The 22,423-nt window shown below is 47.4% G+C and overlaps 1 protein-coding gene across 1 annotated transcript; it reads right to left on the reverse strand.

The window, feature by feature from the left end:
• Positions 1-2,123: 2,123 nt before the first annotated feature.
• On the reverse strand, positions 2,124-20,520 carry LOC144935356 (occludin-like). The gene is made up of 8 exons (XM_078861916.1): positions 20,501-20,520; positions 10,089-10,950; positions 8,579-8,725; positions 7,767-7,927; positions 4,797-5,042; positions 4,325-4,496; positions 2,621-2,662; positions 2,124-2,296 (listed from the first exon to the last, which is right to left on the reverse strand). The coding sequence occupies exons 1-8, from the start codon at positions 20,518-20,520 to the stop codon at positions 2,186-2,188; spliced, it is 1,761 nt and encodes a 586-aa protein (XP_078718042.1). The 3' UTR covers positions 2,124-2,185.
• Positions 20,521-22,423: the final 1,903 nt, after the last annotated feature.

The following is a 22,423-nucleotide window of genomic DNA, read 5'->3' on the forward strand; positions in this document are numbered from 1 at the left end:
ACCTGCCAAATCTAGGCGAATGTGTGCTTGTTGTGTGAAGTGATTGGCATGTTTAATGCAGTACTGTATAGACTGAAATAGGATAATAGGATAGAATTAATAAATCAGAGCAATACGAGTACAACTAAAACATTTTATATATAGCTTTCATATACCACCATGAAGAGTTTGATTATATAGAACAATTGATTATACAACATCAAGGATTTTAAACAGATACACTTGCATTCTGAGGAACCTCTACAGTGAAAGTATTGCTCACATCAAACTAGAGCGTGCAGTTATAGATCTCAACATCCAGAAGTGAGTAAAACAAGGTGATCCTCTATCTCCAAACTTACAGCAAACTAGAAACATGTTTAAAAAATTAAATGAGATGATAATTGTGGAATGTCAATGGTAAACATCTTACAAATGTACATTTCACGAATGGCACTGTCCTGGTGTCTGATAATAAAAAAGAGAAAATTATTCATCTTAATGGAACAGAGCAAAGTGGTTGGAATCAGTCCAACAAAAACTAAAGTTAACAGTTTACAATAAAATACAAAAAAAAATTACGGCAATAAAATCGAGTATATTTGTCTCTTTGCTTTCGAGCAAGGGTTTGTGGAGTTTATTGCATTACGGTATTATTTTACCTGACTTTATTCTGGCCTTCATTGATCCCAGTACAGTGATCTGTGGTTTTCCTTAATTCCCGATATTTTAGATAATTTAGTTTTACTCTAACTTGGCAAGCTTTTAGTGCCGTTATCTTCGGCTCTTATTTGTCTAGAGTTAAAATACAATGATGTGCATTTGCATGTACTAATTTTTGGCGTCTGGAGTTGCATGTTGAGAATTGAGGTCACGAGTTGCCAATGCTTCGCATTCAGTTATTTGTATTTCTGCATGGAGGCCGGTATTATTCTTTGATTAACGGGGTCTTCTTAGTTTGGTTGCCAGTGTAGGCTTGCATGTCTGGCCCACTCAGGTTCTTTGTGTGGGATATCACACAACATTCTGGGGCAGATGGCAAAACAGTCGGGGCATGATGGTATAAACGGAGAGAGGTTTCGGGAACTGAAAGTGAAAATATATGGGCCCAGTGCTGTTGTATGGTATGAGGGCATGGATATACACTAAGAAAGAAACGAGACACTGCTTGACAGGTCAGAGATGAACATGCTGAATATTTTTCAGGGAAAGGAGATGGAATGAAGAGGATAGAGTCTTGGCAAGGGTTGCTAATATTCTATAAAAGGTGAGGGAGGTGAAACTCAGTTTGGGCATGTTTTGAGTAAACACAAAGGTGCAATTGGAAGAACCATGGAGATTAGAGACCCATAAACTTGCACAGCGACTCAAAGACTAACAGCGACTCAGATTAGAAGGGCTTTGGAAATTCCATCAGTGCAGAGGGAGTAAAGTAGAGAGACACTGAGGGCAAGATGGAACGATCCGGATAGAGAAGAAACAGAATAGAAGCTCAGAGAGAAAGAAAATCTGAGCAGCTGACCCCAGAAACAGTGGGACTTTTGTCTTCGAAGAGTGTACAGTATATGCATACGTAGACTCTACCTACACATGCCAAGAGTGCAGACAGTATGTGAGTGTATATAAGTATGAAGTGATTATATTTCCCCCTGCTAGCAGTCTCACCTTTTTCCATATCAACATATTTTCTTCCAAAATTAAATTTAAAAGCAATTAATAACAGGGAAGATTCAACTAATGTAATGATAACTGCAATAACATCGTATGACGGTTTCCAGGCCTCACTGGGAGCTGCTAATATAAGGAACCTTTCGGCAAAATGAATGTGAAATGGAGAAACAAAGGGTCCAGGTAGGAGAGATGTCCCCATATATTTTAGTGTGATATATGACCTTGAAAACTGTTCATATAATAATCTTGGAAAATTGTTTCACAACTGATTCCACCTCGTACAAGCACTTGCACTGTGTCAATGAGGGTTTCAATGTATTATTCTTTATATATTTACAGCATACCTATGTTTTTCTGTTGATATTAATTATCGTTATAATGTTGTCTATTAAAAGAAATATGTTTATTGCTAATCAAAGCTTCCTTCAGATTTTTTTTTATTAGAGTAACTTTAACAAAAGTGTCATCTGAACTGCACAGCTCGGCCACAAAACTCTCTCCAGCTACTCCATGGCCTCCCACGTGCAAGGGAGGCTCACAGTGCCTGCTGCTGCTGCAGGTCATAGGCCTCCACGGCTCGCTTGATGTGTGAGAGCCGCACCTTCAGCTCTCGGCAGAGACGCTTCTTCTCTTGGTATTGCTGGCCCTGGAGAACAAGAAATACAACATGGCAAGCCTGGACTCACTATTCACAACACAGCAAGTGCAGGCCCACTCATTACAACACAGCAAGTGCAGACTCACTCATCACAACACAGCAAGTGTGGACTCATTCAACATGACATGTGTGGACTAACTCATCACAACACGAAATGCACGGACTCTCTCATCACAACACGACACAGGTGCAGCGAGTGATTAACAGCAGGGCTCTATCACATGTTATGCAATGGTTATCTCTTATTATTCCATAAGCTATATATACGAAGAGTATGGTTATGATTGAATATGTATTATCTCCACAACTCACCCGCTTGACGTCCTTTATCTTGTTGTATTCTTCAGCAACATTCTGAAACAGAGTTGACGATGCACGTGAATGTATAACCACAGAGGAGGTCATTCGCCTCTGGGGCTCACAATAGCCGTGTTCAAGCACTCGTCTATTCTTGCACATCATCGTGACAGCAATATGGTTGAGGAGCTAAATGCCAATGTCAAGGTCTGCTAGCCACGACGAGAGGGCTTCAGGAGAGTTGGTGTAGTTTTATTATTCCTGTACTGACGGAGCGCACACCACAGGGGTTTACTATACGGTCCATAGTTTGGGTTTAATGGCCAGAGTTGCTGTGTCGCTTACCTTTAACATAGCTATGGGTCTCTGTATCTCCATGAGTCTCTATGTAACTCTGTGTCTATATGGGTGTATATGCATATTTGTATAGCTCCAGTGTGTCTGAGTATATCTATATGAGTTTACATATATGTATCTTTGAGACTATCTCTATGTCTAATTGCATCTACGTGTCTAATGATCTCTATGGGTCTCTATGTATCTGTTACTTTGGGTTTATTATATGGTCCATAGTTTGGTTTGAATGGCCACAATCGCACGGCTGTGGATTGCCTTGAATTTCCCATTCATGATGGAGATGTTTGCATGGGCCTGCTAATGTTTGATGTGGTTGATAGCCACACAGGTGTCTTCGAGGAGAAGCAAACAGAGTCAGCACCACTGAGATGACAGATTCAAATCTGGGTTTCAGCGATCCAGGTTCCCAAGTACAGTATAGGCACACTTAGCTATATAAAAGTAACCCATTGCATATGTTTTGCCACTCAATCTGCTCTGAATGCTAAAATTGGAAATTATTTGATAAGAATATACAAATATGACAAAATAAAACATGAATACAAACTCGGCAGCCCACAGAAGTGGGTAAGTGGTTCTGTTATATCGAGTTCCTCAAGATGGCAGGTTAGCTCACAGCAATGAGTTGACACAACTAAGGTCCTGGGTTCAAATCATCTTCTCCCTGACCAATGAACCACGTTTCTTGAGCATATGGCACTCGATGGCCTTGGTCTGATAGCCAGTGACAAAGAAAATATAACGAATTGTATAAATTGGATTTACACTTAAAGAGCTGAATAAATGCAGAGTGCACCATCCACTCATATGACAGGCTGGGAGACAAGAGTAAGGCAGTCGTGTGAGAGATCAATGAGGCACAACAAAAACTGTGTTGTTATGGAGGTTTCAGAATGAAGCTCCTGTACACTCCTGTGCTTAAATGCAAGTAGAACACTGGGGTTTAACTGAGGACAGTCTAGAATCTGTTGGGATGTAACAATAGATTAAGATGGATTCTTACTCTCAAGGTATGTGGCAATGATTCATGTGCAATAATTGTTACACATGACTCAATAATAGTTTGTGAAATTGTTTGTGACCCCACTTTAGGAGAATTCTTTAAACTGGAGGATTCATTCACTCCAAACTTGAAAAATGGCAGTCGAGTGTCAACATTTCAAAAACTATTACCAGCTCAGAGTTGTGAGAGTTAAAGTTCTTGAACAAAAACGAGTGCATTCTAACAGCAGTCTAGGGCATTATCGTGCAAAATATGATGCTTTGACACATGCATTTGTATGTGTGTGGATTTCATATGTTTGACATTTAAATTGACATTAGCACAGGGTGGCTGGATGTCGCATCGCCGAGCACGTGTACCTGGTATTGTGCGCTGTCCTCCGGGAGTCTGTCCAGCTCGGCGTTGAGCAGCTCGAGCCTCTGCGAGATGCCCCTGAGCTCGGCGTGCAGACTGCGGTACTCGCTCATGTCACTCTCAAACTGCTGCCTGTAGCTCTGCCTCGTGGTGCTCGAAGCAATGCTGGGGTAGAGCCTGCAGGCAATCGGCACATTCAAAGAAAGGTAAAGATACTACCAGGAGGGAGGGTCTTTGCTAGAGAAAGCCCTAGAGGATATTTGGTCTACTCTTCCACATTGAACAAACGTGTTAAAAGAGCTGGGAGCGCCCACACTTTACCCCACCACACTCATTCTGCCGATTGAAGAACTGTCGCGTACCCATTTATACCGTTGGGTAGACAGTGGAGGGCCGGCTTAAAAATGTGAAATGTATATCTCGACGCCTCCTTCTGTTACTGAATAAACAATGTTGAGTGCACCACCTATTGCTTACCTCATTAACTCATTCTCTTCCTCTGGGCTGGACTCGGGCTCTGTGGTGTAGTCTGTCTCATACAGAGACCCCTCCGTTCCATATCTTTGAATCCGCTGGGCTTTCCTCTTCTGCTGAGCTCTCTTAATGGCTTGCTTGCCCGTGACCTCCAGAGTTGCACTCTGCCCGTCGCCCGGGCTTTCAGACCCAGCCTGGTCAGCGTCGTACATTCCCCGGCTGGATGCTCGCTCTCTACCCTCCCACGGCCTGGTAATACATTCACAGAGGATCCATCTGTCAATGATTATTTGGTTTATGTTTTAGATATTCATCTGTAACATTCTTAATGAAAGATATGTACTGCATTTAGCCAACTTTTGACACCACTGACAAACCTAAGAATATAAGACAAATATCAAATTGTGAACTATGTCTCTATAACAAGATTCGAACTTGGTACCAAAGATTGTGCTATTGCACATTCTCTATGGAATCCCCTTGTGCCGTTTCAGTCTGATTGAGTCACCATAAAGAAATGCTCTGCAACTCTTCCTTGATGTTGACTCCAGCCACATTCACAACTGTCACTTGGAACCTTGACTTGCAACTATGATTTGCAAGTGCAATTTATCCATTCAATATTTTGTATGATTGCTGTTACTTTTTTTTATATTCTGTTTTGTTCAAGTTTGAGTGTCAATGTTTAATTTATATGCCTATGTTAATTTCCTCTGTAAAATTTCTACCATTGCTTTGACTGGCCTGTGAAAAAGAACTTCATTGGTTTTCTGGTTCTTCCAATGTAAATCAAATGTTCATATCTATGTAACACAGGGAATACTTCAATGGTTAACTCAACCAATCAGTCGAGTTGCTAGTTCAGCATTGAATGATCAAATCTCCAAAACATTCAATTATGTTTTGGTCCATCCGCCTATTGTTTTTTTGTGGACCAACGAATGCAGTATAATTTGTATCTGCTAAACTCTCTTGTCTGTATTATACTGCTCACTATCCACCATGACAACACAATGTTGTACACTTATCTCAAGTCGTTAGATAAGCAGTGAGAGTGGCTAGTGGGTGAAGGGAGATTGATGAGAGCAGTGGTCCCCAACGTTTCTGAACTCGCGGATCATTGTGAACTTTCAAAAAGAGTTTGCGGATCACCGTACACCAGTAACATAAAATTGTGAAAGTGAAGATGCATCTGCAACAGTTTCACGGACTTCTTCCCATGGCCTTGTGGACCAGCAGCCTCAACGGACCGGAATCGACGCCTTCTGCAATCAGCAACCCTTGGTGGTCAACTACTGCTGGACCCATGCGCAACCCCTGTATGGCGATATGGCCAGCGCAGTATCAGGGTCTGCAGCCTGATGACCTTGAACCAGTTTGGGATCCATCCTTGAGTCTTGAGCCAATTTTGCATCTGACTTGAAACAATGCTTTCCAAAGAGCTTGCTATGTGTAATTAGTCCGCATTTGTGATGGACTGGATTCATAAGAGTTCGCAATAACAAACGATCAAACTCACTTATTCTGTGCACCACAGGTTGGGAACTGCTGCACCCATGACAGCGTGAGACCAATGGCAGGGTGGGTCGGGGAGGAATCGTTGCGTATGTTCAAAGTGCTGTACTGATCGTCACACGCGAGTGCGTGAGAACGATATTGCGATGTCTGAGGTAAGACCTCTCCTCCCCGCCCGAATTGAAAGTCTAAAAATGAGAATGGTTTAATCAACCAGAAAATAAGAATAATAAAGACTAAAATAAACCATAGTTTTCTGCACATTTTACACGAGATAAACTGCAGCGTGGCTGTTTGTAACTGTGAGTCAACAAGTCTGTGTAGCCCCACACTTCAAGAGTAAAATCGACGAAGTGTAGAGGGCTGCGCAACCAAACACTTGGGGTTATTTGGACATGCACTTGTCGGTTACCATAAATACATGCTTCAATGAAATACTCCTGGGCAGCACACATGACGACTTGGAGGGATGATGGCTGGTGGTCGAGGCTAACAAGTGGCTAACAAGACAAAGGAACAATGCCCACGAGCACGTCTACTGGAGAGATGGAGTGATGAGAGAATATCGTGTTCTGAAGCCACATGGGTTGCATCATGAAACTGTTGGAGATGAATGCTTTTGAAGACCATCTAGCAGAGGATAGATTTTGACTGCTGCTGGTGATCCACAGATTCCACAAATGTAACTACTTGGACACAAGCCTCGTAAAACCGAATCACCTGTGTTGCACATGTTTCACAAGGTGTTTTCTGTGTAATGAGAGAGCACACCGACGGGCGACAGAGAGCTGCATAGCCAATCAGGGCTAACGGTTCAATCTGAGCCAAAGTTCATGGGCGGAGCTCATGGGTACATGCGGGAACCATCAGGAAGGTTCTGAGGGGGGCGTGGTTAGAGGCGGAGCTTGGCTCCGCCGAGAGGGATGTAAGGAGAGGCAAGGGAGGACTCGGGGTCGGTGTGGGAGCCCAAGAGTCCGGACTGCATCTCCGTCATCTCGTCACGCCACCGGCCACGTGGCATTCTCGAGGGCCGCCGAAGCTCTTCCCACTCCCTGCGCGCCGTCGACCAGCGGTGCCCGGGGGAGAGAGCGAGGGAAGCCGCGCGGGAACGGAGGAGCAGTGAGCGCGTGCATGTGGCGAGAGAGAGAGAGAGGGTGACCATCCAGAAAGGGAGTGCGGAGCCGAGCAGTCATCACTAAATAAAGAAAGGACGCAAGTCTCAACCTGTCGTGGAAGTCGTTTATTACATCTGTATTGCCATTAGCAGGGGCTGGCTGTTTTGCTGTATTTGGTTCACCTGGTTTCAGGTGCACCAAATACATGTCTCAGGTTCGTCGAATGTCAGAATATTTATTTATACTGGAGGAATGCGAGAGCTACAAAGCTCTTTATTCACAAATGTCCAACGTACTCTTGCCTGGTTACAAGTACAGATTGTGCCTGCCTACATCACCTCACCGGGCATCGGCGGTGCCGAAGATGTTGCCGCGGGAGGCAGTCCGGGGGACGTAGCTCACTTGTGCCTCGCTGGTGAACGTGGCGCCATCACCGTAGCTGGATCCCTCGGAGCCCACGGGAGACTCAGACATCCCCTGGGCTTCCAGGTCCATTTGACTCATCTTAGTGAAAAAAACACAACGGCACAGCGCGAGTTCGCCACCACTATCGTCACCGGTACCACCTTCAACAAAACACATGTGCAGTGTGCCATGCAACGGACAGGCAATGATGGTCTTCTCTGCAGTAGGCGTTCTCTCTTTTGCAGGGTGGTACTTATGAACCCCAGAGGGATGGACAGGCTAAACCAATGTCCAATCTAATGTTGCCATTGTCAGTTGAGCCTACTGAAACCCCACGATATTGGATATTGAGTGTTTGCGGGAGATAAACACATTCCTGCGGAGGGAGCTGGTAGGAATGTTGAGTTGCTCGGTCAATGGCCAGGGTCAACGGCGGCGTGGTGTATTTCGCAAATATGCCCGACTGTGATGGCGGGTACAAGCCGGCGTGAGTATGTTAAACGTTGAGTTTTATAAGGGCACCACGGGGTGACCAGCCCCTCCCCACTCAGCCCCACCCTCCCCACCCAGCCCTCCCCACCCAGCCCTCCCCACCCAGCCCCTCCATACACGACTGACGGACGGACACAATAATCCCCTGTGGGCTGGTGGAACCAGGAGGTTCCTACCAGTATAAACGTTATATACACACTATACAACTACAGGTTAAACATTGACTTTGCAGGTTAAAATGTAAACTAACCCACTCACCCATTTTTCAATGTTTTTCCCATAATCGTTGTCCCATGCTATGAAGTCCTTGCCATACTTCCACATTTTACTGCGCGTCTTGAAAGCGTAGACAGAGGCGACGATGAGAAAGATCATGGAGACGAATCCACAAGCGACTGCGACTGCCTGTGGTGGTGAGACGAGGCGAGTGGGCATCACTCCACTGCAGTTTTTGGGTGTGATGTATGTGTACATACCGTGTCTTTTCATGTATTTGTTAAGGTCATCAGTGACAGTAAACACAATTCATACACTTTGGCGAGTGAGTCTCTATTGAGCTTCCTCCATACATCCAGGATTGTATTCAGCCATACGCTCCACGAAGTTGATTCAGCCACACTCTACTGAGATCAACCAATTGTGCCCTAGTCCGCGTACTGTGCTCCAGGCTTCGAACTTAATTCTCTATTTGGGCTAACCATCGAACAAAGACGTGCACTGTATCGCTCGCTTTCAGATGCGCTTCTGTGACCGTCTGGAATGTTCCTTCATATATTATGAATCCACTAGAGCTATGCACTTTTAAATCTAGATTGAAAACCATATAACTCTTTTTTGTGTTTAGTTTGTTGGCCTTGCCGCGCGCCTCCGATTATCAAGGTTGGCTTTGTACGGTACAAAAGAACCTCAACATCCAGGCATATTTTGTCACCTTAGTCTTTCTCTCCACGGCTACTTCTCACGTATTCCTTCCTCCATTAATGCACGGTGCTCTGAGATCCGTTGTTTAAGGGTGCTTGATAAATGTAAATCATTATTATTCCCTTGTAAGCTGTGCTTATAATTATTGTTTGGGTGGTTTGTATATGATTTACCAAGGAATATGAGTTGGGTAGGGATGGAAGGGGGCACGGGGGTTAGCTGACTGGCCTCTTTCAGCAACATTGAGACTGACAGCTTTGCTCTTGCATCGTCTGAGTGAAGTGCAATTAGTCTTTTCATTGGATTGATACCCCTTTCAACAGTTAGTCAAATGTAAACATGTTGTGATGAGTAAGCCTGGACTTGTGAATAAGCCCTTTTTAGGCAAAATACGTTTGTAGACAAAGGGCCTTCACAATAACTGCATCTTGCATTCCTGCAAATGGGGCTATGTGGACTGGCAACTGATGCTTTAAAATAACATGCAGTATCTCAAATTTGTAGACACAAGGGGCATCAGACTTTTTCTACCCCACATATATGACCCACAGTATGACATACACAAATACACAGACTAAGGATTCACATTTAACCTGTATATGTCTGTAAAGGCATCAAGTCTTGCATTGAGATCAGGATGCTTGTTGGTTCTGAGCCTCAAGACAGTCCTTGTCTCTGCCTGTTTTTTGAGAAAATGACTATGAAGTTGGACGAGCCACGCGTGGTCACGGGAGGGAAGCTGTGTCCCACTGACCCAGTCACTGAACGTTTCTTATCTACAGCACCTGCTCCGACAGAAGCAGCCTTAGTGCAATTGATAAACCAGCAGGCTGTTACCACCACTCACCTCCTGAGGGTCCATGATACAGAAGTGGTAGAGGAATGGGTCGATGTAGAGGCTTGTGGCAGCAGGCAAATAGTAAGCCCTGCACAACGAAACAACTTGGTGGTAGCTTGACGAGCCTGCGGTTTGAGTCGAGGGGTTGACAGCGACGGTGTAGACTATGGTGGCAATCAAATCCAAGATGGCAAGAAATGAATTTACGATGATAATGGTCAAGTAGAACTTCTGACTTCTCATGCTTTGAGATTTTGAAAGACTGAGAAGGAACAAAATGCCCACTATTAAGATGGTGATAGTTGCCATGGCCATCATGAATCCCTGGGCCCCTCTGGCAAAAGCGAACATGTGGTACATGCCGAAGTGGCCATAGTTAGACTCTCCGTACATTGGGTAGTTACCCCCAATGTTACCCCCAATTGCGTAGTTGACATCCCAAGGCAGCGTGGAGGCCACGCATGCAAAAATTCCAGCGCTGAGAATTAAGACCAGGATGTGGAAGATCCGTACAAGGCGTGGAGGAGAGCGCCATGACTTGAAGTCGATTATATCCTCAGGATACTCACTCCCAACATAGAAGGATCCAGGAGGCACCGTTCCAGACAAAACAGACTGTGGGTATCCTGAGCCACGTCGTGAGTACATGGAACGAGCCACTCCTGACACCACGGACTGGGAGCGGTTGTAGTTTGGCCCCCGCCCTGATCTAATGGAGCGGGCGTAGCCAGCAGACTGCCCTGATGACCCAGCAGGGAATGCTGTGACCAGTTGTGTTGAAGGACGGTGTGAGTTCGTGTATGACGGTGGTCCGTAACCAGGCTCTCTGTTATATCCGGCCATCGTGACAGTTGAATGCGTCACTTCCAATCTGGAATGAAAAAAATGTCAATAAACAACTCACTCAATGACGTTCCATATACAGTAGATCGAGGATATCCGACGTGTGGTTCGCGGACCCCTAAGTATTAATTAGGTATTAATTTTATTTTAAGGCCTCCTTCATGCAGGAAAGCTGGTTGGTCAGGAGCATTTCAATCAACCCATTCCGCTGTTTGTGCTGCGTTGTATGTCTGGTAAGGGTGCCTGATTGTGGCTCCTCGATCTAAACAAAAATTCTTGCTGTAGTTTATGATGGCAACACAATTTAGTATTCTGCAAATTACCACAAAGTAAAAACGATTTAATTCACTGATTAGCTAAGATGTAAATGTAGCAAGCTATGCTATAGTTAGCTTGTTATGTAGACTAAAAAGCAGACAATAACTTAAATTACGTTAACAAGGAGTCAAGAGTTGTGCTGGGAATGGCTAAAAGTGCATTGCAATTTGTTGCTTTTCATAATGGCTTTAAATGGTAGCATCACTTCATAAAAATGGTTGCTACTCAATGTTTACCAACATGAATGCTCCAATTTCAATTCAAAACAACCCTGGTGTCAACTTTAAATATATATTAATCCCATCGTTTTCAGGACCCCAAAGTATAAATTGTGATCTATAACTTCAGGTCAATCTAATCTTCTGCCCTCTTTTTGCTGTGAAGAAAGGGGCATTGCCCAAAATATCATCCTGCTACAAATGTATCTGTGCAGGGCATTGACGATGACACACGTGGTGACTTGTGATCTTCATTCAGGTCCTCCTAGGGGACTCAAACGTGCAGTTTGTTCTTAAAATAGTCATCAGGCACTGAGCTGTGGGTTGGTGTTCTGGGTAAATTTGATTCTGGATGTAGAGCTATGGGTAAATTTCAACCTACATGTAAATATATAACATTTACACATCCCATCAGCCACATGGCCAAATGGGAGTGGCTAATAGCAGCAGCATTTATTATTCTGTTGTTTCTAAGTGTAATAAGTGGCTCCAACACGGCATAACTTTATTTACTAAAGGTTCTTCATAGCCGCGACTCCTCTCGTTACGCAGATGCCGCCGTTCCTTTCTTGGCGTGACTGCGCTGCTCCACGCCACGTGGCGCTCACCCCGATCTCCACCGAACCGCTGGCTGGTGGCGCACTGGGGAGCGGCTGAGCGGCTGGAGGTCGAGCTGCCACGTGGCTGGTGGAGATGGTGGGGCAGCAGCGACGGGGAGCTCCTCTTCGATCTTCAACAACCGACCCCAAACCGTCCGCTACTCCCCACTTATATTCCCTTTACCTTTATATTCCCTTTACCGAGGCTAAGCCCCGCATCTGGCCACGCCACTCTAGGAACCTTCGAGAACGTTCCAGAGGCTTCCATGCTAGCTCCGCCCATTAACCTTTCCCCCAGATAGAACCCCACCACTAATAAGGCATGGACTGTCTGTCAGTATGTAAAGTGAAACCCCTCAATTATGCAGGAGATGGCGCTCGCTTATTACATCACCCCCCCCCCCCCCCCCCCGTGGTGAAAAAATCTAGCCGTCCCGGCTAAGTAAGGAATATCAAGAAATATGGAGCACCAGAAAAGGTAAACAAGTGACCAACAAGATAACGGAAAGCAGAGACCCGACACGCAGGTAAGCAGACATGAGTTCCTCAGGAGAAATGCAACGTCTTGGAGCGTGTCCGTGTAGCCAGGCCATCCGCCTGAGCCGGAATCGACGCGGAGGCTCCTGCAGCCGGCAGCAGCGGGTCAGGAGGGGGCGGCACGGCCGGGTCCAACGCAGGTGGGCATGGCAGAACAGGGTCGTCCGCCGGTCCTGATGCCTCACTCATGGGCGCTGTGGGCGGTAAAGACAACTTCGGAGGATCACCTTGCACAGGGGCCGCAGGTCGGTTGGACACGTCAGGCACCAGGAGACCGATTGCTGGAGATGGTGATGACCCAACGGGAGCAACAAATGGTTTCAAGCACGACGGGTGAACGAACCAACGACAGCGGCCGTGACAGATACGAACACACTGCGGACGCAAAACCTCAACAATTTTTACAGGGCCTTGCCATGGTTTGTGGAGCTGGGGCGAGGTGTCAACGGCCACTTGTGGGCAGTGAAGCCATGCCTTATCACTAACAGACCATGGCATGTCACCCTTGGACCTCCGAGCACAACGTTCATTGCGCGCCTGGGTCCTGGAGGTATTAAATTTTGTGGCTTCCCGTGCCTCAGAAACCCATCGAAGGGACTCGTGGACATGCTCAGGAAGAGTCGTTTTTAGTAGCACGACTGGGGAACCCAATTGGACATCCACCGGCGGCACGTTTTCCCTCCCATACATGAGGAAAAATGGCGAGTGCCCCGTGGATGTGTGTGGCGCCATCCGGTACACAGAGAGGACGCTAGGTATCTGCAAATCCCAGACGACCTGCCTCTCATTGACCGTTTGGCACAGCATGGCGTAAAAGGGTGCGATTCAGTCGCTCAACCATACTGTTCGTCTGAGGATGGTAGGGAGATGTACTAATCTTCCTGGTCCCCAAGGCATCGCAAACGACATGCAACAACTTCGAAGAAAAGTTTCTACCCTGATTGGTGAGTAACTTTTCCGGCGTCCCTTTATCCATCACGTAACCGTTCACAAAAGCGTCCACAATGGACAAAGCCGATTGATCTGGCAGGGGCCAAGCCACAGGCCAACGAGAAAAATATTCAACGCCCACGAGGAGAAATTTGTTCCCGCGAGGTGTTACAGGAAACGGTCCTAACACATCGAGGGCAACCAACTCATTTATGCATGTGACCGAAATGGATTGCAAGGGCAGAATGTAGCGTTGCCGGGGCGATTTTCTCCTGGCGCAATCGGGGCATGATCGGAGTGCACAAGGGACGTCTGACATCATACCAGGCCAAAAATAATCCCTTTGCAGGGTGAGCAACGTTTTCTAGCCACCAAAATTGAAAAGGTGCTCACTATGCAATGTACAAATCGACGCCGCAAGGAGAGACTCCGGCACAACCAGCCGAAGCCAGCCAGATATCTCATCCCGCCACATCAACAAGCTCTCGTGAACCAGGAATCGACCTTCCTTGACTGGGTTCAAATTACCCACGGTTGGCATGGGCCGTCGCCGCAAGGAAGTCAAGGAGTCGTCCGATAACTGCTTGCGTAACCATACCGAACGCGGAAGGCGCAATACGCTGTCGGCAGGCGGAACCCCTGTTTCGTCTGGAAGTGTCTCAACTGCGGACATGACTGATCGACGAGACACGTCGTGAGGAGTACAGCGGTTCGTACCGGAGCTGCAAGCACAGCGAGGCTCGTGTGACAACCGTGACAATGCGTCAGCATTAGCGTGACAGGCACCCTTCCAGAAAGTGACATCGAATGTGAATTTCTGCATGCCCTCAAGCCAGCGTGCCAACTGGCCGCCTGGCTGCTCAATCTTTAATGAATACTGGAGAGCTGCGTGGTCAGTGCGGATAACGAATCTCCTTCCAATCTAGATTTGAAGTTTTCGTGACTGCAGGGATCCATACGCTGTGGTTCTTTCGGTAAAGTCACGTAGGTATAAGTTCAAATAAATGAATTTCCTTCCATATAAGTACGGCCTAAACAGTCGGACAAAATTAACGATCGCCAGCAACTCTCGTCGTGTAACACAGTAATGGGTTTCTGCTGGCGAGAACACCCAACTACCATAGGCGATAACGCATTCAACGCCTCCCTTCATCTGCGACAGGACTGCACCGATACCCGTGTCACTCGCGTCGGTGTCAAGAATGAATGGCGATGAAAAATCAGGATAGTCGAGAGTAGGCACGTCGGACAACCGATCGCGTAGGGTATTGAACGCTGCCTCCTCCTCCAGTCCCCAGTCGAATCGCTGATTTTTAGCAGTGAGGGCATGCAACGGTTTGGCGATAGAAGCAAACCGAGGAATTAACCGGCGATAATAGGAGGCGAAGCCCATGAAGCTCCGTACATCTCCTACGCACACGGGGACCGGCCAGTCACGAACGCACGCCGTTTTCGTAGGATCGGTAGAGATACCTTCCACACTGACTGTGGCCCAAATATCGTACGGAAGTTTGTAAGAGGTGACATTTTTCCGGCTTGAATTTGAGGTTCGCCGAGCACATCCGCTCGAAAACGGTGCCAAGCCGAAGGAGGTGGTCATTGAACAAACAGCTGAACACAATCACATCGTCCAAAAAGATCAAGCACATGTCCCATTGGAGACCGGCCAGGACGATGTCCATCAGCCATTGGAACGTGGCAGGAGCAACGTTCAACCCCATCGGTAAACAATTTAATTGAAAAAGGCCCTTTGGTGTTCGGAACGTGGTTTTCTGCCTCGAAGACTTGTCAAGGGGCAGTTGCCAAAATCCGGACGACAAATCAAGAGTCGAGATAAACCGCGCTCCGGACAAGGCATCCAAGGAATCGTCCATCCGTGGCAGAGAGTACGCGTCTGCCACGGAGACCTTATTCAACCTCCGAAAATCAACACAAAAACGGAGGTTCCCACCCTTCTTCTTCACCAAAACAACCGGAGCGCCGCACGGGCTAGTAGAAGGTGAAACTATGTTAGCGGCCAACATTTTGTCAACAGCACGCCGCACGATCTCTTTCTCTGATGGGCTCATGCGATGTGGGGTTTGGCGAATGGGGCTAGCGTCACCCATATCGATGTGATGAGACAACAAGGGCGTTCGACCCAAGTCGAAATCGTCTTTACTGAAAACATCGGAAAATTCCGACAACAACCTGCGCAATTCGCTACGCTGAGCCGAAGACAGTAATGCGTTCTCGTTACACAACTCGGCGATCCATCGATCGTCTGAAGGATACGTTTTCCCAACAGCGCATACATTCCGACCCGACGTGCGCTCCTCGCGATCGGTGAAAGCGGTGGTGGCATGAGCCAGAACAGTACCGGTGAGCACAACAACATCGCCAGGTCCCCTATTCAAAACCTGCAGAAACGGAGCCTGACCCGTGCGGAGGATGGTCTGAGCACAGGCCAGCGTCAAACTCCGCGTAGCAGTATTCGAAAGTGTCAACAAGACACCATTACCCACGCTTTCACAACAAATTTCTTTGCGATAACGGAGCGGAATCAACATTTGAGAACCTGCCGGAACAGTGACAGTGGCATCCACAAGCACCTGAACCAATACGGCCGATGCCGGGCCGAGGGAGCGGCGACGACAAATAACACATCCTGCGACCCGAAGGCAGCTCAAAGCAGCCTTGGTCGACGAGAATCTTCATTGGCATTCGTAACAGAAAATCCGTGCACAACAAACACGGCACAGCCAACGTGCGTGAGATCAATACAGGATCCGACGCCTGGACATCGCCTATGGCGATACGTGAGTCAACCTGACCAATGATATCCATACTACCCCCGTTGGCAGCGACACACACATCGTACACCGGACGGTTGCACGACACGGGGAACAACCCTCCGTGCCAATTTTTTCCATTGAGTCTGTGAGGTCGGCCACCCCTTCGTGACAGTACCCGAGCAAGGAGCATCACGCGAAACACCCTGATGTGATGGACCCTTCCGAACGAGATGAGATGGATGAGGTGGTGAACGTGCCCGGGTGCCCGACATGTGCCAACTTGCCTGTGTGGAGGGAAGTGAAGGCAGTCGGTCGGCCGCAGGAGATGTGGTCGGCAATCCGGACGGCGATGCTGGACGAGCTCGGCACTCCCTGGAGTAGTGGCCCACGCAGCCACATCTGCAGCATGTGATGGGAGGCTGCTGGTGCAGCAGATCGCCGTCCCGCCGCGGTCGGTAGATGCTCTGCCGACGCCGACCATCCCTCCGTCGGTGGTTCCACGGGGGAACCGCCGCTGCGACGTCCCCTTCTGACGGCACCTCCTCGGGTATGACCACCACTTTGGATGGACTCCAGCCGATCGGTTGACCATCATGAGCCGGATCCCCGGCCCATGTGGCCATCTGTGCCCATCTCTTCAACTTCTCATGTGCGTTCAGGCTGCGCGTGGCCCACAGAGATGTTTGCGATTCGTGACCGCATGTGGGAAGGACGACTCCCATGTCCCTCGCCAGCGCCAACATGCGTTCTATCACCAACGGGTCCAAGAACTCTTGTTTCACGTCAGGGTAGGCATCGACTGCCAACACCATCAAGGCGCTTCTGTAGGCGAGGGGCGACTCGGAGCTCCCACGCCTACGGTGCTGAAATTTTCGTGTTCTGTCGTCTGGCGGTTCATAGACTTCCGCCATTTTAGCAAACACTTCTTTGAGCGTCTTCTTCTCTGGGGGGATCGAACGAAAAACGGCCAACGCCTCTTCCTCCGACCAGTGGACCGACTAGTAGGCAGCCTCGAAGCGCCACCTGAAGGCACTCCAATCACCCCCAGCGGCCACGAACTCTCGAACTTGGGGCAGGCGTCGAACCCGATCGGCACTCTCCTTCGCAGTAGGTGTTGCGATATTTGGTGACCCACCACGCGGTAGCGATGTCCAAATTGGCAGCTGGGAGACGCATGGTCACCAAGGACTGTGAAATGGCGGCCGTCTCCACCCTGCCCGGGATGGCGGCCATTTCAACCAAGGGGGGACACTCTGAGGTGCCGTCGCCGGCCCTCTGCTCGTTCACCCCCGGATGGTCCACCACCGGACCTCCTCCAGTGGTGATCGGCGTGACGACAGCGACGAGGTGGAGGAGCGCTGTCGTCAAAGCGCTCAGCTGCGTCTCCACCCTCCGCCACGGGTCGTCAGGGTGAAGCTGATGTGGAAGCTCCGCTGCGCCATCTGCCGCAGGTGCGACATTCGCACCCGCCGTGGGCTCCATAACCGGGACCATGGGACCCGGGGTCGGCAGGAGCTGCGTCGCCGCTTCGTCGTCGTCGTCGGAGGACACCGTAAGTGTATTATTATTTTTCTGGTGCTTGGACATCGTGTCTCTCGTAGAGCACCGCCAGAAAAAGTCCACTATCTGACACGACTGTAACAAGTGGCTCCGACACGGCAGAACGTTATTTATTCAAGGTTATTCACAGCCAGGACTCCTCTCGTTACGTGGATGCTGCCGTTCCTTTCTTGGCGTGACTGCGCTGCCCTGCGCCACGTGGCGCTCACCCCGATCTCCACCGCACCGCTGGCTGGCGGCACGTTGGGGAGCGGCTGAGCGGCTGGAGGTCAAGCTGCCACGTGGCTGGTGGAGATGGCGGGGCAGCAGCGACGGGGAGCTCCTCTTCGATCTTCAACCACCGACCCCGAACCGTCCGCTACTCCACGCTTATATTCCCTTTTCCAAGGCTAAGCCCCGCCTCTGGCCACGCCCCTCTAGGAACCTTTGAGAACGTTCCAGATGCTTCCATGCGAGCTCCGCCCATTAACCTTTCCCCCAGATAGAACCCCACCACTAATAAGGCATGGACTGTCAGTATATAAAGTGAAACCCCTCAATTATGCAGGAGATGGCGCTCGCTTATTACATAAGTATGGCTCTTAATCGGGATTCTGCTAAAGCCCCATTATAAACAACTGTGGGCCCTACCATCAACAAATGACCGAAGTCTACCTCTGTCCCTAACCAGGGTTCACTACAGGGTCCGAGTCATGATCTCGCTTTGATCACTAACATAGGGACTGTACGATAGAACAAACCGTTGCATAGAGCCGAATACTTGCACACTGCTGTGCCATGTTTAATTCTGACATTCAAACAGCACGAGCGCGTTCAGTTCAACCACGGACCTATGCATGAAAGCATGTCCAACATCTGACACCTGAGCAACAATGTCATGATTTTCTGAAGAATAAAAGTTTTCCAGCAATATGGATGATGCCGTGGGGTAATCTTGAACACATTGAACTTACAAACTAGAGGTTGTTGGTTCGATTCGGGAGTTGCACATTGGAGATGCTTCATAACTTCCCCCTACCACAGCCTCTGTCCAATCATATTCTTAGGTTTTTTCGGTAAAGTCACGTAGGTAAAAAATTGAAATTAAAATTAATTAAAGTAAAATAAAATTTAAATGTTTTACCTACGTGACTTTACCGAAAAAAACCTAAGAATATGAATCCTTGCAGTCACGAAAGCTTCAAATCTAGAATTTCTGTCCAATCAGTCGGTCGCACGTGGTGGGGTAACGTGTGGGTACTCCCAAAATACAATCTAGAGAGGCTTCTCTGGAGGAGAGATCTCCCGAGTGACCACCTAATATACTCGTGGAAACATACTGCAATTTAATTGTTGAGAAAATATAAACCATTTAAAAGTATAAGGTGTGTCAGAAGTAATCATTGCTGTGGACAATACATTACACAACACTTGAGAATATTTGACACGTACATCACATTTACGCTGACTTGGGTTTTCTTACTGCGCGCATGGACATGGCCGAGTTGTCGTGTGACATGTTCAACACAAGGTCTATGAACTCAAAAGCAATTGCCACGCTTGCGCCAATATAGAACTACCACGCGAAAAAGTTATATCTTGGACTTGCCATTTGTTCCACCTCACAACAATTCACAAATCGCCTCCATGTCTCACCTACAGAGCTATTTGTGTAATAAGTAAACAAAAATGAGTTTCCTCCGCTTAGTGCCTCTGTCGAGCATAGAGCTCGGTGACCTCACGTCGGTGGATTTTTGGTCAATCACTGACTCTACACATGGCCAGGATACATGAATTAGCTTCCAGTCGAAGAGGCTTTGCTGAGTCTACCAGAAACACACCACTGCCTCCATTGTGCCACGCGAGTGTTACATTGACCGTACGTGAATTCCACGAGTGTTGTAAACGTTCGTGTATACATGTCAACATCACCACTACTTTTCACAACTCCCGTGATACAACCCGAGACAATGATGACACCATACTTTGGTCACATCTCTTTTTCAATAAATTAACATGAACAGATGCACATTACCGAAACATCGGATTGCAGTACAGTACTTACGTTAATCTCTTCACAAATGAGAAACAATGTTCGCTTAGAGTTAATTATTTACTCACAGATTAGCTGAGCTTAAGCCAATGATTTACTTGAGTTGTACGTTTGCCACACAGGGACACGCACCTGGACCATTTGCGTCAATGCACAAATTAACTTTGCCTACACCTCCACTGGAGGGATCTGGCTTCCAGGGATGAAAAAATTGTTCCCGGCTGGTACTGCGCTCATCCTTAGCGATGTGGTGCGTTATTCGTTTTTGCAACCAACGTGGTCAAACTTGGTTGAACTGTAGTAACTGCATTTGTAAACATGTTTACACAAGTTGATTTTTATTGTTGATAACAATTTCCCTGTATCATGACCGCCAAAATGAATATTTTAAACTGCATGCTAGCCTGGATAATCATGAAATCAACAGTGCGTGCACACATTGTTCACAGGCAAAGCAGCTCCCGATAACCTGCGTCTCTCTTCTGCATCAGAGTTGGCACGACTGTCACTGCACGAGCAGCAAAGACTCCAAATGATGACAGCTGATGCTACCATCCTTCCCATCTTTTTATTATTGTGATACCATCGACCGCCTAACGTCCGAATCTACCTTAAAACGTCTCGATCCATCTTGATTTGAAGCTTTCGTGACTGCAGGAATCCATACTCTTTGGTTCTTTCGGTAAAGTGACGTAGGTAGAAATAAAATACAACAAATCACGACGTTTCGATCGCAACACAAGCAATCCTCATCAGGTGGTTCAACTACAGCAAGAAAATGCTGAAATCGGCGGGAGAGCTGCCGTGGCAAGAAGTTATATCGGTAAGAGAGGGGGGAGAGAGAGGGGGGGGGGCGTGAGGCTGGGGGGGGGGGGACGTGGGCAGGGCTAGAAGTGGGAAGTTGGAGAAGAACATCAAAATGTGCTAGTAAACCGGCAGGTACGATGGAAAGAACAACAACCAGTTGATAACATCCTTCCAATGATTGTTCAATTTGTATCCATCTTCTCGGTTGAAGTTTTGTCTATGTTTATATATCTGGATGGCTTCATGAACAAACCTTTGATTGTAGCCCGAAGGTTTGCAGAGTACCTTGGTCTCGGAAAAAACAATATCATGCGAGCCCACAGCATTATAACAATGGTCAGCTACGGCAGAGGTATTGGTTCTGCCATGTTTCAGATCTGCCTTGTGTTCGCGAACACGGTCCGAGACATGTCGTTTCGTTTCTCCAATGTAACTGCTACCGCAGGTACAACTCAGTTTGTAGGCTCCAGGATTAGATAACGGATTTTGTGTACTGTATTGAATCGGACCTGGATCTTGTGTTTGTTTAAGATTTTGGAAATATTTTTGGTAACACCTGCTATGTATGGTTAAGTGATGATTTTGATTGGTTTCCCAGGAGATTGTTTCTCCATGGTTGGAGAAACAGCTTTGCGAATAATGCAGTCCGAGTACCCATTCATCTTGAGGGCTTGGTGTACGTGTACCTGTTCACTGGCTAGGTGGTGTTGGTCGGAGATGCAGCGGGCCATATGGTGTAGTGTTTTGATGAGGGAATTCTTCTGGGCCGGAGGGTGGTGGGAATCAGGTTTTAGATAGGAATCTGTGTGGGTGGCTTTCCTGTGGACAGTGTGACCCAACGAGCCGTCAGGCCTTTTCTCAAACAGAACATACAGGAATGGAAGCTTACCATCCGTCTCCACTTCCATGGTGAATTTGATGGATGGGTGTATGGAATTGATGTGGTTGAGAAATTGGTTCAATGCTGGCAGGCCATGTGGCAAAATGATGAAAGTGTCATCTACGTATCTCTTCCACAAGGAAGGACGTAGGGTGGATGTCTGGATGGCATCTGTTTCAAATTTATCCATAAAAACATTCGCTATCACTGGTGATAAGGGGGAACCCATGGGGGTACCTTCATTTTGTTTGTAGAAAGTACCCTTCCAGGTGAAGAAAGTGTTGGTAAGGCAGTGCCTAACCAAAGTTTATACATCAGGATTCAGTCCATGTTGGACCAAGTCTTCAATTATTGCTAAGGTGTCAGGTACAGGAACCTTGGTGAACAGAGAGACTACATCAAATATGACAAGCAAATCATCTGGACAGTGAGATGCCCTTGATTCAAAAGACCAAGTCAGCTGAGTTACGTACTACTGAGGTAGTCTCGCCCGTGAATGGAAGCAAGGTCTCAGACAGTTTGTAGGTAGGTGAGTTGATAGTGGAAATGATGGGCCGAAGTGGAGTACCTCCTTTATGGATTTTTGGAAGACCATAGAATCTGGGTGGTCTAGCAGCAGAAGGTTTTCGGGAGAGCCGCTTGAATGGTTTGATTAGAGAATTCTAGATTCGAAGTTTTCGTGACTGCAAGGATCCATACTCTTTGTTTTTTTCGGTAAAGTCACGTAGGTTAAAAGAAAACAAATAAATTAAATCACGACGTTTTGGAGGCAACACAAGCTTCTGTTTTCAGGTAGAACCGTCACAGCAAAATGACTGTATCGAGTGAAGAGAGCTCTAAAGAGAC

This window comes from Lampetra fluviatilis, chromosome 13, assembly GCF_964198595.1.
Source record: "Lampetra fluviatilis chromosome 13, kcLamFluv1.1, whole genome shotgun sequence".
Taxonomy (NCBI): Eukaryota; Metazoa; Chordata; class Hyperoartia; order Petromyzontiformes; family Petromyzontidae; genus Lampetra; species Lampetra fluviatilis.

Coding starts and splice junctions, on each gene's coding strand:
- LOC144935356 (XM_078861916.1), bottom strand. CDS start 20,520: ATGGATCGAGACGTTTTAAG. Junction 2,663..4,324: donor AGGACAGCGCACAATACCAG/GTACACGTGCTC, acceptor ACTCTGTTTCAG/AATGTTGCTGAAGAATACAA. Junction 2,297..2,620: donor AGATAAAGGACGTCAAGCGG/GTGAGTTGTGGA, acceptor CTTGTTCTCCAG/GGCCAGCAATACCAAGAGAA.